At 36.3% G+C, this 15,349-nt stretch overlaps 1 protein-coding gene across 2 annotated transcripts; it reads right to left on the bottom strand.

The window, feature by feature from the left end:
• Positions 1–6,397: 6,397 nt before the first annotated feature.
• On the bottom strand, positions 6,398–10,330 carry LOC109046124 (G-protein coupled receptor 12-like). 2 transcript variants are annotated; one of them, XM_042711270.1, is made up of 2 exons: positions 9,710–10,330; positions 6,398–8,794 (listed from the first exon to the last, which is right to left on the bottom strand). In XM_042711270.1, exon 2 carries the CDS (start codon positions 8,769–8,771, stop codon positions 7,791–7,793), a length of 981 nt encoding a protein of 326 aa, XP_042567204.1. In that variant the 5' UTR covers positions 8,772–8,794; positions 9,710–10,330; the 3' UTR covers positions 6,398–7,790. The 2 variants fall into 2 exon arrangements, with proteins under 2 accessions (XP_042567204.1, XP_018919474.2); XM_019063929.2 differs by having other exon boundaries at positions 9,521–10,329.
• Positions 10,331–15,349: the final 5,019 nt, after the last annotated feature.

Below are 15,349 nucleotides of genomic sequence, written 5' to 3'. Positions count from 1 at the left end.
TATAGTTACAGCAGATAATATGCAACAGTTTTGCTATGTTCATATTTTTTTGGAACCTGTGACACTTTGTTCAGGATTCTTTGATGAATAAAATGTTAAAAAGAACAGCATTTATTCAAAATTCAACAATATACACTACCGTTCAAAACATTTTGGTCAGTATTTTTTATTTTTTTTTCTTTGTTTTTGAAAGAAATGAAAGCGTTTATTCAGCAAGGAGGTGTTAAACTGAGAAAAAAAAGTCATAATAAAGACTTATATTGTTAGAAAAGATTTATATTTTAAATAAACACTGTTCTTTTTAACTTTATGATTTGAACCAGTGTCAGCTGGCATTAAAGCGGCTGTGCTAACAAGGGCTCTGAAGACAGCCTCTAATGTTTGTTAAGTTGTTAGTGTGTGATTTGAGGCCAGGGGAGTGATGTTTAGCTTACACTTACTCCCATCCGGCACCATTATGTCTGCTCCTACCCGCACTGCCCCAACTTCTGGTATTTAAACCAATGTCAACCTTCATGGGAGGCGGGCACACTAACAGAGACACTAAAGACCGCAACCTGTATTGTCAGTCAATTTTCAAGTTATTTTCAGGTAATCCTAAAGATTTTGATTTAAACTGTGCAGGACTTTGAGGGCCAGAGTTCCCTGCTGCTGATTTGCATGCACCTCAGCATGTGTATGGACCATATAAACACTTAATCAATAGATTTACAGTTTGATCTATATCCAACAGCTGCATATGCCTGTTGCGATCTATGTTGTATGTTAGGAAAAGGACCTTTAATGCCAAGAGAACACAAAAGAAAACACCCTTCTCTCTGCTTAAAATGCTTGCTTCTTCGAACATGGTGAGCACAATTCTGAATTCTGTTTTTCTAAAGTAATATTTTGCTCCCATGGTAGCCAAGACACCACCTCTATGCGGCCATCTGGTGCCTCACAGCATGATATCAGCTGTGCTCTAACAAAGCAAATTTTCATGTGATAAATCATTCCATCTTCAATCAGGCTGCTCCTAAAACACATGCTTAGGCAAAATTATAGATTGCAAAACTACTTGCATTTGGTCTGACAGGTCTTGACATCATGAAATCTTGCACTTACATGCCACATATCGTCCCAGATGTGGATAACTTTGCTTTCAATAAGGCAGGACAGACAACGTCAAATGCACTGACTTTGAAGTGACCCAATGTATTTTTATCAGCAGTATGCTAAATTAACAATCAGATGAGAGAGAGGGTGGGACAGGCAGGATTTTGTTTCTATCTCCAGCTTCCCTCCTAGGCTATGACGTCACTGTCCCTTTCCATCAGCAAGGCTCCATCTGTCCCTTATATCTCCGCCAGCTCTCCAGTGACTCATTGCGGAGCGGAATGGATGCTGAGAGGAGATCCCTAACAAACAACAGATGCACACTACCTTTTTACCCAACGTCAATGAGTCACATAGGGCCATTCACTCTCTGGCACATTTATATGTACCCTTTTTACAGCACTGATGTTTCCATTTAGGCTGAAGCTAGAAAAAAAAAAACTTCCTCAATAATTTTTTACGTGACTGATGAACTGGAAGCAATATCCAATTTGACTCATTGTGTGATTGGACAAAACATGCAGTGTAATAAGATAATGTGATCCTTGTAGCATACAAGTGTCTTGTATAATGTGTACTGTTTCACATACTTAAAAAAAAATAATAAAAAAGTAAACAGTATCCCAGATAGCACATGTATGTCTGCAAGCTTCATCTGGAAAGCATCTGCTGTGTACAAACATCTGATCTTTCAGATGTCAGTTTTACATACATTCCATATCAAGTCACCTTTATTTGTGTGGCACTTTATACAATACTGGTTGTGTCAAAGCAGCTTTACAGAGTAAAACAGGAAAATAGTTTTTCAATGATGCAATAAGACAATAACAGTCATTTTTCAGCTGAAGTCAGTTCATTGATGATTCAGTGATGTCATCATCCAGTTCAGCTCTCTTGCAATAGTGTCTGTGCAATTAGTCAAGCGTCCCCAATTAAGCAAGTCAAAGGCGACAGTGGCAAGGAATCAAAACTTCGATGACAGAAATGGAGAAAAAAACTTGGAAGAGACCAGGCTCAGTCGGGGGGCCAGTTCTCTTCTGGCTAGATGAAACCAGCATGGTGTGGTTTAATTCCAGGCTGCAACACAGGTCAGATTGTGCAGAGGACTGGTCTGGTTGGTCTTGTGCTGATGGTCATCGAGGTGATGAGGTCTTAATAGCGTAAATAACACAGACACTCATCAATTTAAAGTGGTCTCCTATTACATTAACCACCATATAGACCATATACGTACTGAATCTCACCATCTATACTAAACACTGAATAAAAACATATGGCTACATTGCCCTCAGAATAAGAATGAAAAAGACTAATATTAGCGTAGATGCAATTCTTCTTACGATGTAATGAGTACATCAGATGTTACGGGAAGTGTTCCTGGTTCCGGTTGACCTAATAAATGTGGCCTAACAATCTAACGGATTTGAATTATAGAAATGTGTAAGTATGCTGTGTAAACCAGGTTAAAGAGGTAGGTCTTTAATCTAGATTTAAACTGATAGTGTGTGTCTGCCTCCTGAACAACGTTAGGTAGATTGTTCCAGAGTTTAGGCGCTAAATTGGAAAAGCATCTGCCGCCCGAAGTTGATTTTGATATTCTATGTATCATCAAATGGCCAGAGTTTTGAGAACGAACTAAACCTAAATGACCATAATATGATATGAGTACTGAGGAGCTAAACCATTCAGGGCTTTATAAGTAATTAGCACGATTTTAAAATGTATTTATTGTTCAATAGAGAGCCAGTGCAGAGTTGACAGGACTGGGCTAATATGGTCATACTTCATGGTTCTAGTAAGAACTCTAGCTTCTGCATTTTGGACCAGCTGGAGTTTGTTTACTAAGCGTGCAGAACAACCACCCGATAAAGAATTACAATAATCTAACGTTGAGGTCATAAACGCATTGATTAACATTTCTGCATTTGACATTGAGAGCATAGGTCGTAATTTAGATATATTTTTAAGATAGAAAAATGCAGTTTTACAAATGCTAGAAACATGGTTTTCAAAGGAAAGATTTCTATCAATTAATAGTTTAGTAGAAAAGTTAGTAGTTAGAAATTACTAATCATCCAGTTTTTTATATCAACTATGCATTCCGCTAGTTTTGCAAATTTGTATGTTTCATCGGGCCGTGAAGAAATATAGAGCTGAGTATCATCAGCATAACAGTGAAAGCTAACACCATGTTTCTTGATATCTCCCAAAGGTAACGTAAAGTGTGAAAAGCAACGGTCCTAGTACTGAGCCTTGTAGCAATCCATACTGTACTTGTGATCGATAAGATACCTCTTCATTCACTGCTACGAATTGATGAAGGTCAGATAAGTAAGATTTGAACCATGACAATGCAATTCCACTAATGCCAACATTATTTTATAGTCTACTCAAAAGGATGTTGTGGTCGATAGTGTCAAACGCAGTGCTAAGATCCAGTAGCACTAATAAAGAAATACAATCACGATCGGATGATAAGAGCAGGTCATTTGTAACTCTGGTAAGAGCAGTCTCAGTACTATGATACGGTCTAAATCCTGACTGGAAATCCTCAGAGTTACCATTTCTCTCCAAGAAGGAACATAGCTGAGAGGATACTGCCTTTTCTAATATTTTTAAAAACAAACAGAAATAAGATATCTGTCACAAATCAAAAACACATCTATGAACAAGTTGTAGTTTTTTAATGAGGGGCTTAATAACAGCCAGTTTGAAGGTGTTAGGGACATATCCTAAAGACATTGATGAATGAATAATATTCAGAAGAGGATCTATGACTTCTGGAAGCAGCCCTTTTAGTAGCTTAGCATAGTAGCTAACATACATGTTGTAGGTTTTGATGATTTGACAAATTTATACAATTCTTCCTCTCCTAAAGTAGAGAATGAGTGGAATTGTTCCTCAGGGATCTATGTGCACTATCTGATGCAATACTGTGGTTGATGGCTGCATGGTTATAATTAATATCTCTTCAGTTTACAGCACTTCTGATTTATCTAAAACAGTCACACAACTTTGACAGAGTTTGGCATAGTTTTTACTCAATTTCCGGCGACATGACTACATACAAGTTGGCCGAATTCCAAACGGAAGGGCACTTCTGGAAGGGGCCGTCATTTGTAGGGACATACCAAACAAAAATGAACAACTGAATCCCTTCACGAAGGGCCCTTCCAGAAGTCTATTAGTGAAGGGAGACCTTGTGATGCATTTTAAAGCAAAGTTTGGGTTGATTTTGACTTCACATACAAACGTAAGTAGAATAGGCTAATTAAATTAGTTTTAATGTAATACAAAATATTTTTCGTCAGTGATATAAATATGATTTAGGATGGTAGTGTACACAAGTTTAAGCAAGTTTAGTTTAAAAACCTTTAAATGTAAATAAGACACAATTAGACAATATTTGAATAAAATAATAAGAAGAAATATTTATTTGCAACAACTGATGCAGAGCTGAATGCTGCACGGATGCACAGCATTGTCAGGTACATAGGGAGCAGGGCATAGGGATGCTCACTTCTGTCATTGTGGTACGTCATTGCTGGTATTAATCAACTACAGACAGGGCCTTTATAATTTTAATATTATTTTTATGCTCTTTTAATACATTATTCTGTTACATGTCCTTACAACATTTCAGCCAAATATTAATTATAAAATGTTATCTACTGTAGATGTGTTCACTACTGTCTGGCAATGTGTTTATCCTGAAATACACATAAAAAAACAGTTTGTCTTTTCAAATCTTCTATCGTGTGTCATTATATTTATCGAGAACATGAACAACATTATACTGCAACATTACAACATGTCTATATAGTACAGGAAGTGGACAGGAAGCGGGGGGCGGGGTCGGCAAATGTCTTCAAACCACACTGACATCATTTTTAAATGCATTTATTAGCATTTCACCTGAAGTATTAGAGATACACATCAGCTTAGTTAAAAGGGCCTTTGAATAATGTCTTGGACAAAGGAAGGCCTTGAAGTCAAAAAGTTTGAGAACCACTAGAACATTGTGCAGTAAGCAGTAGGCTAGTATTAAATTCCAAACATGAAAAATACAGCCATGTTTCTGGAGTGGATACTGACAGAGATTAGTGACACTGTGACATGTTATTTATGGGACCCGTCTCAATACATTCCTCAACACACAAGGAGTGCAACTTTCTAAGCAAGTACAAAAATATACTTCTATATAAACGTTACACAGAAAATAATTGTAATGTGACATTGTCATGTATAAAGACCAACATTTTATGTTAAACTGTCTTACAAAATTTAAGTCTGACACAATCACAGCTGCTCAAATAAAACTTTTGTCAATGCACAGTACTTTCAGACATGTAGACATTTTAGACTGGCTGTAATATTTAAAATAACACAGTAGTTTCATTCACGTTCAGTAAATCCAACGTGTCAAATGTGGTTCTTTGGCTGCCTCTACTAGCAGATTTTGTCTCAGGTGAACTGATGACATTGAACAGACATCCCATCAAACCCAGAACCACACAGTATGACTCCCTTTTAGTAGATGATACCGTTGTTTTTATAGCGGACCCCCATCCTACTGAAGACGACTGTGAAGACAAACACAACTCTTCCCTAATTTCTGTTGCATTTACAAATATAAAATGATTGTGAAACAGTTTGCAACACATTAAAGCAAGTGCAGATAAGGCATACTGAACCACACATTCACACAACACCGTTTAGGTCATTCGAATGCTGACAGCATCAAGAAATTCAAAAGCAATCAATAGTGCACTACAGAAAACGATTAGTCTGTTCATACATTAAGTGAGTAGTGTTGTGACAATACACTTGGAAGTTCACGTCAACATATATCAGCATATTAGAAAGTTAGTTTGATGGAAAAAATTAGTATTGACAAGCTGTTAAAATAATTTTTTTTGGAATAATTGAGAAACCTGTCAACGTTTTAAGGGAAAAATTTAAAGAATGCAAGCATACCACAGTGCTTACAGACATCAACTCAATGCGTATGCTACATTTGGATAATTATAGGTCTATATATATATATATATATATATATATATATATATATATACCTTTTGATGATGATGATGATGATGATGATGTATGTATTTGGACAGCACATTACTATTTGATTATCTGTGTTGAAATGCAATACTGAAATCCTGTCTGCATACAGAAACATCCATTTAAATCAATGCCACCAAACATCACTACAGAAACTGCAGGTCAGTCTTTACATTACAGGGTTCGTGTTAACTGTGTGCTCACATTCTGAGTATAATGAACAACATGTACTTAATGTGGAATTGTTAAATGGAGCAGCTTGTATGCTGTATTTTGATAGAACTGAAGTGCAATGGTTTTTTTCTGTGGAAAATTTTGTGGCTTTTCTGTGAATTAATGAGGTATTTCAGTAGTTTGACTGGATATCGTTGTTTTGGAAATCACTTAGTGTCCTGGATGTTATTATAATATTAAGGCTAAAAATATTGTATTATTTAGCCACAATATTTCATAATTATTATTATTATTAACCAGCAGCAGATTGTAGGTATGTTGTGGCTATGCTATGCTAATGTTAATTTTACAATACTGTAGGCATCCTGTATATCTGCCATACAGTATGTATTAAACCATTACAGATAGTTTTTTTTTTTTTTTTTTTTTTTTTTTTATACAGTACAATTGTACAGTGGTTTGAAGCAACTTGTAGGTTATTTGTTTCCATTCAGTACGGAGCCCCTAAGGGGAAAAAATATGAGAATGGAGGAAAAATTATATTTTGATGCTTTTGTGTACACTCACAAAACCAAAATTTGCTGTTCTCTTTCAAAACATTAGCATTCACTCGCAAAACTATTGCATTTCCATGAGAAACTTACCATTCACTCACAAGAGCACTGAAATGCAATTTTTCCTCCCAAATCATGTTAATTATATCATAAATATTTCACGAGCGAAAGCAAAGTTTCTTGGGCCAGCACAAAATTGTGAGTGAATGCAAAGTTTCTCTGGGATATGCAAAACTTTTGCATGCAAATGCAAAATTTATTGGGGAAACACTACAGCTTTGCGAGAGAATTTAAAAACACTGAAATACAGTTTTTCCTCCCACTTCATATAGCACAAAGTTTCTTGATTGAATACAAAACTTTTGCATGTGAATGCAAAGTTTCCAGCATGCTCAGCAGTGAATGTGAAAGTCTTACAAGAGAATGCAAAAACCTTGAAATATAATCTTTCTTCCCACCTCACATTATTTCTATTATTCCTCCCAAATCATATTATTTCTACCACAAATGTTTCACGGGTGAACGCAAAGTTTCTTGGGGCAACACAAAAGTTTTGAGTGAATGCAAAATTTCAAATACATTCAAACATCCCACCTCATATTATTTCTGATACAAAGGTGAATGGAAAAGCACCAAAATTTCTCTTTTTTTACCCATCACCAACCATGTCCTTTACCATAAGGAAGTTAAAGTAGATGTTATATAAAATTATTCTGATTACCAGTTAATTATAGTAACGTGTTACTATATTATAGGTCACAATGATATGAAGTGCTACCAAATCGGCCAAATAAAAAAATTAAAAATTCCCTCACTCCACTGGATTACAATATGTGGATTAAATGCACCATGTGCTTTACAGACAGGTCACTGCCAACATTGTGCTTTAAACTGAAGATCCTACACATCGCTGGGTGTCCTGGGTCGCATGGTGAAACTGTAAGGCATGCACAAACAACAAGCAATTCTCAAAGATCTTAGAATTTCAGGGTTCCTGAACGCATATATCATGGGGTTAATGATGGAGTGGCAGATGGCCGGAAAAGCCATAGCGTAGGTGTAGATCACAGGGGTTCGGGTGTCCGCCACCAGCGAGTACATGGCAAGAGGGATCCAACAGAAGCCAAAAGTGCCCAGGATGGTGGTGAGGGTGGAGACCCCTTTCGTGGTGGAAGACGAATGTGAGGTAGTCATAAACTGATGCTGAACGGCGATTTGCTGAGCGTGCCGGAAAGCGATCTTGCAGATCTGAAGGTACAGCTGCAGAATGAGACCGAAGACCAGGAGGAAGGACACGGCGAGCGCCGCGGCGTTGTTTTTGTTCACCGGTCTACAGATGCTACAGGTGCTCTCGTCCTCCAAGCAGTTCCAGCCCAGGACAGGGAGCGAACCGAGCGCGGTGCTGATGACCCACATCAGGATGAGTGTGATGTAGGTGAACATCACCGTGCCCTCGGTGTGGTACGTCAACGCGTTGTACAGCGACAGGTAACGGTCCACGGTGATCGCCAGGATGTTGAGCACAGAGGCCGAGAAGGCTGTGATGAGGAGTCCTGCCAACAGTAGCGTGACAAATCCTGAATCGATTATGTAAGTTACAGTGAAATTGAGGATCAGGCCCAGGCCGGCCAGGAGGTCAGCAAACGCTAGACTCCCGATGAGGACGAACATAGGCGCTCTCAAGGTGGGCGTGTAGGCGATCAGAGCAATCACCACTGCGTTCTCGCAGGACATGAGCGTTCCCGTCACGCACAGCAGCACGTCCCACGGGTTAACAATCGCCGGCACCGGCTCCAGCTCCCAGGACGGGGCAGGCGACGCGTTTCTTCCCTCTAGTACATCCCAATTCAAAAGAGAAGTGTTTTGGAGCAGGTTACTCATCACTACGGCAGGAGGGTGTATCACTGAAAATGAGTCAAACAGGAGAGTCAGAGAGACAAGAGTGCATGCAGTAGATAGCCTAGAACGAATGATTGATTCATTGTCAAATGAATCATTCAGTGGAGTTTTGTTCTCTTACCACAGTCACAACTGATTCCCTCGGGTGGGGTTTACAAGACACTTAAAATTCAGTAATTTTTCGATTTAACTGCACTGTCATATCAGATGTGAACAAAAATGTGTCTGAATTTAGGTTAATAACACTAACTTTGCAACTGTTATTGAACTGAATCAAATCAACATTGAACTGACTTGCTGAATAATGAGACTAAAGCTGAATATATAGCTGAAATCGAATTAGTTTCATAACTGATTAATTTTACAACACTAACACTGTTATTTATCTGTTTATTAATGTGAAACCATCTATATTGTATAAAGTGCTATACAAATAAATGCGACTTTTAAAAAAAAATCACCAAAAATATGCCATGCTACACAACAAAAGCAAACCGGATTTCATCATCCGTCACAGATCTGTTAAGATATATCAAAGCATACTCAAAAGAGGAGTGAGCTATTTTTAGACAAATTCCATTTTTAGTCCTCTGCTGCATGGGAAGGTGAGGGGCTATATATATCAAAATACAACACATTTCCACTACTTCTGAGGTGATAATCAAACCTCTCAACTAAAGTCAAAAAATCTCACTGCTGTGAATCATTGTGAAACAAAGACCGGTACCAACCACAGAACGAGCTCGTTTCTCTATCCCTCTTCCATCAAGTGAAGATGAAGAATAGATGAGGCTCAGGAAAGCATCCCATGCCAAGCGCATCTTGTTAAGATGCAAAATAAAACGTGGGTGAAAAAGAATACATCGTCTTGCGTCTGTTGTTGTTCTTGGTTTTATTTACTTGGCATCAAGGTTTCTTACCTGGGCAGCGTTCAGCCTTGGCTTGTCATTCCGCTCATAACGCGCTGGCAGTTCACAGACAGCGGCGCCTGCTTGTTCGCATCTGATTGGTGGTTGAGATGATTCGCACAGCTGACGTCAAGCCCGGCCTGCGCTGTGATTCAGAGCATGTGGTGCTGAAGAACAGCACAGTCCTTGCTTTCACAGCGTCATATTAGTAAAATCAATCCCCAACGAAGAGTTAACACAAATTCAACAAAACAAACATTTATAAAATTAAGTGTCCCCAAGTAAAACATGCGTTTTTTCTAAAATAACATCAGCATTTGCTTCAAATATATATATATATATAAATCAGGGGCGTCGCTAGTGGGGTGAAACGTGGTGACGATTATAGGGGCCCACCGCTGATTGGGGGGCCCCCGGCGATCTCAACCGTCTGGACGCTCAGGAAAGTTGACAGGCCACTGCTGCGCGTCGTCACGAAAACTTATCATTTTCACGTGTTTTAAAACCTTGCCAATTTAAACATTCAAAAGAGTTTAAACCATCCAAACACAAGACGCAGAAAAGCTGAAGTGAGAAGCTGGTTTCTCGCACGCTGTGTTCGGTGCGCACGCGGAGAGCCGCGTCTCACAGACAGCAACATTGAACCGAGCTCTCCATTGTGAAGTTCTCCCAAACACAAATCGCAGGTTAAACAAACAGAAAAGGATGTTAAAAGTCCAAACAAACAAAAAAGTACTCTAAAGAACCCAATCCAGCACCCGCGGTGTTCTGGTGTTCAGGGCTCACGCAGAGAGAGGCTTCTCAAAACGCTTGAACACCGAATTTGCCTCTTTTTGCTCTTGTACTGACAAATACATACAGCATATATCAAAATATCCATCTTAGAAAGTATGTTCGAAAAAAACCTGTTGGTTATGTCTTAAGTGAAAGTAAACAGTGGAGAAAAAAATCGGATGTGTATTTTATTGGATGCATTCATTGTCTCTTAAAGTGACCGCGCCTAATTTAGCTACTAGCTGCTGTAATGTTAATCCAAGAAAATGAAAGAAAGAAAATTACTCACTGCTCTCGACAGAATTACTTTGTAGTTTTAACAAGAATTAATGCACAGTCAAACCAACAATTAATCAGACACCAGATATAATGTTTGATTTTTTTTTTTTTTTTTTTTTTTTTTACTAGTAGGTGCAGGACACTATAATTTATGAAAGTGAGTATAGCAAAATAAAGCGAACTGTGACATATACCCAAAAATTCTTCATACAGTGAACTAGTGAAACTGATTAAAAAAATATTCAGACACTTTGACCTGACCATGTTTTGTTTATGTTTTTTCCTGAATTGCTAATGTTACCTTTTCACACCACAGACTAAACAAAAATTAAGCATTGCTTGGTAATTAGTCAACAAAGTATTGATAGATGTGTAAATATTGTCATACTAACAACTGTCTGAAGTTTTGGATGATTGTAGTCCATTACATACATTTCTATCAAAGTTATCTAACATTGTCAAGATGAATTTGTTCTTAGACAGTTTAACTTTGAGTTCTTGTCATATTTTATTACCATTTTCTAAACTATAGCAAATAAACTGTGATAATGTGAGAAATGTTGTAGGTGTCTGAATAAATTTTGGTTTGATTGTATATTTATTTTTTACAGTGAAGACTTAAGCAGTGCTACTTTACATTTAATTATTCGGTTTCTGTACCTGGTCACAAACTAAAACATTGTGTAAATAGCACAAATAAATAAATAGAACAAACATACAAATTAAACAATTTCAAACAGGGCCCACTGTTACAACCTGCACCGGGGCCCCACAAACCCCAGCTACGGCCCTGATAGCAATATACACTACCGTTCAAAAGTTTGAATGATTCAGAACGATTTTTAATGTTTTTCACAGGAGTTTATTATGCTCATCAAAGCTGCATTTATTTGATCAAAAATATAATGTATGTGAATACATTTTCTACCTATTTAACTTTTTAATTTTAGTTTCATTTATTTATTTATTTGTTTAACTTCTGTAATACAAAAAATTAAAAAATAAATACAAAAAATTAACAAAAACATTTATAATAAAAACTATAAAAATTAGTATTAAATCTTTATAAATCTAGTTTTAATCTAGGCTATTCCATCCACATTTGCATTCAGCTTAAATGTAGGCTTCTACAAGATTGGAAATGTATTTTCTTGCCCCTGAAATACATTTTGAAATATATTTTGGTATGTGAAGGTTGAAACTAAATATTTTCTTTTTTTTTCTCTCTCTCTCTCTCTTTTTTAAATATATTTCATATATTTCAAGATTTACAAGCATATATTTAGCATATATTCAAAATCTATTTTGTCCAGAAAAAGTCTATTGAAAAAAAGAATGATCACACCACTGTAAAAACATTAGATAGTGGAGCCACTACACAGAATCTTTCCATAGATATGGAACATTAGCAGAATTTATTAATCCTGAAATTATATTTAAAATAATAGATGTGTTATCAAAAGTATGTGCTGGTGCTGGCCATGGTGCTGATTGCAGTTGATGGAGTTGACGGCAGATGGCAGCAAACTCACATTCAACAATAACAAGGGCTCTCTGATGATGCAAATGTGATCCTAGTGGCTTCTTTTTATTCCTCAGCGACATTTAGAATGAATATGTCTACTATATATATTATATATCGTCATGATCAATCAATTACAATAGGAAAGCGTTCCTGTAGATAGTAGACACACTTTTTGAAGAAGATATGACTTTGATTTCCATGGAACATGTACACCTTCAAGGTAAATTCGCTTCACACTTAAAACATTAGAAAGAAGGCACTTCTTCTGCTAAAAAAAGGGGGTTAAAATCCTTTATTGTCATTTTGGCTGGTCACATTATAGGACATTAAAATTGTTTAAAAATATTAAATTAAATAAAAACATCAACTGCACACTGATGCAATTTTGCCCTCGTATCCCATTTGATCTACATCATCAGTATTGTCATGATATATTGAAATTCCAGCTCAATCATCTCAGGCATTCATTTCTTGTATCAAATGAATATTTTTAGTGTTTCTTTTTAATAGATATTAATAGAGGAAATTGGGAGCAGAATTAATCCAGCTGAGAATATCCTACAATTCAAGGCACCCACACCCCAGTCTCTCGACACAAAGTAAAAAATAATGTTTGTCTTTTAGTCACTGAGTTAGTTTATATCTGATATGCTTATAGTTTAGTTTGATCTGTCACATATTTCCCACTGGCTACTGAATCACTCTCGCTTGTTTTAAAGAAAACCACAACTTAAGTAATCTTACTGTGGCTGATATTTCAGCCTGAATCCTCACCATTTCAGTCATTTTTTTAAAGGAGCACTTCACTCAAAAATGACAATTTGCTGAAAATGCCCTCACCCTCAGACCATCCAAGATGTAACAGTGAATGGGTGCCGTCAGAATGAGAGTCCAAACAGCTGATAAAAACATCACAAGTAATCAACACCACCAAACCAAAAGCTGCGTTTGTAAGAAACAAATCCATCATAAAGATGTTTTTAACTTCAAACTGTTACTTCCAATCCAACATATCTATAATCTATAATATTGCTTTCTCCATTGGAAAAGTCATCTTGTCTGAATCAGGAGAGAAATATGCATAGAACAAACACCATTTATCAGTGAAAACAGTCCAAAAACAAATATCTGGGTGGATTTTGATGTGAGAGGGCAACAGTTTCAATTTAAAATTGTGGATTTGTTTCTTACAAACATGCAGCTTTTGTCTTCTCCAGATGTTAATTGATGGACTGGAGTGGTGTGGATTACTTGAGGATTACTGTGATGTTTTTATCAACTGTTTGGACTCTCATTCTGACGGCACCCATTCACTGCAGAGCATCCATTGCTGAGCAAGTGATGCAATGCTAAATTTCTCCAAATCTGTTCCCACAAAGAAACAAAATTACATTTTTGATGACCTAAGGGTCAGTAAATTTTCAGCAAATATAGATTTTTGTGTGAAAATATTCATTTAGTTTGTTACATTAAATAATGACAGACTGAAAGCAGGCTCATCCACTTCTAACACCCTAACAAACACATTAATAACATTTTGGTGTCATGGCAAAAAATAAATAAATAATCAAAAACATCATCGAGATGTAGAAAAGTAATTGAGTTGAGGGCACACGTCACATCCCTTGATGGTGATGATATATTTTCTAACAATCTTCTTCAGATATATCATATTTTATACATTAAGGTACAGCATGTTATAATCTCATACAAATCGTTTGTGCACACTATGATTCAGTTTGCTTGAAGTTGCTTTGATGTCCCTTAAATTATTTGTGCAGTGTCCTTTTTTGAAGTTAATTGGTCTTGAGACCAAAATAATAATATTATCTATATTAAATTTACTTTTGAATTAGGTTATTTTAGGTAATTTTTTTAGGTTAGATTAGATGTCAATTAAGAAAATATTTTATTTTGCTCATGTCCACAAAGGTTCTGTCAACTATGTTACTGACCAAACAAATAAAAAATAGTTTCTCACAACACCATGCACTATTTTATCTACAATAACCCATTGTCATGATCTTCAGCTACTGTATGTTGGTTACATACTCATGGTGTGCAATATATTTATGATTTTAATTAATACAATTTAAATATGTATTAAAATTTGTGGTTAAACTGATCAAGAAAATAATATGTGGTCGGCCAAGGCTCTCCACTGAAATTGTCAAAATTAAGAAATTGTCAGCTATGTTACCCGTGAAAAACATTATAATGTAGAGATAACATAGTTTTAACTAGAATGCTTTGTATCCATGTTTTACATCCATACAGATATTATTGCATACAGCAGTGTAGCATAACATCTCTTAAAATTATCTTTAAAATATATTTAGATGGTTAAACAATTTCCTGTGCTGAGAATATTACAAGGATATCTGCAAAAAAAAAAAAAAAAAGATTCTTACAATTATTTTACAACAATCACTGAATATGGCATAACTGATAAACCAATAGTCATTTTATTAAGAAAGCATTTTTTTTTTGTTTTTTGTTTTTTGATGATGTGAAATGTACCACTAATTAGAATGAACAAGCAGTATAGTGTGCTTAGAGATTATTAGAGGTCTACATAATAAGGAAAATTAACTGTAGGTTGCGATCATCATAACAAAACAATAAAGAAAAATTGCAGTGCTATGGAAATGTAAAAATTTAGTTCTGAATGTAATTTTAAATTAAATTTAAATTGCATTTTGAACTTTTTATCTAACTGAAATGTTGTAATTAGCAAAGATCATCTGAAAATCATTCCAGTTGTATTCCTTTAGTGGAAGCTAAAAAATGTAATTCTGAATAACGGAGCTGTTCTTGGGTGTAGTCCTTATATTGTGTGGTTTCGGATCCGCCCCAGGTGCTTCTTGACTTTGGTCATTAGTTTAACTCGATCTTTGCGCAATCTAGAAACAAGCGTTTATGTTTCCTGTCACTGTCTGCTTTAGCAAATGTGCTTCCTCTATGTCAAGGGAGTGTCTCTTGCTTTGTTTGTGGCTTTGGTGACAGTTTTTAGAAAAACGATGTCAACTATGGGACAGCACCCATGACTGAGGGCATGCACTGACACTGAACTG

Source organism: Cyprinus carpio, chromosome A21, assembly GCF_018340385.1.
Source record: "Cyprinus carpio isolate SPL01 chromosome A21, ASM1834038v1, whole genome shotgun sequence".
Taxonomy (NCBI): Eukaryota; Metazoa; Chordata; class Actinopteri; order Cypriniformes; family Cyprinidae; genus Cyprinus; species Cyprinus carpio.
The sequence above is the reverse complement of the archived record's forward strand: the minus strand, read 5'-3'. Positions and strand labels throughout refer to the sequence as shown.

What these genes read in the sequence shown, in the direction of transcription:
- LOC109046124 (XM_042711270.1), bottom strand. Translation starts at nt 8,771, where the DNA reads ATGAGTAACCTGCTCCAAAACACTTCTCTTTTGAATTGGGATGTACTA.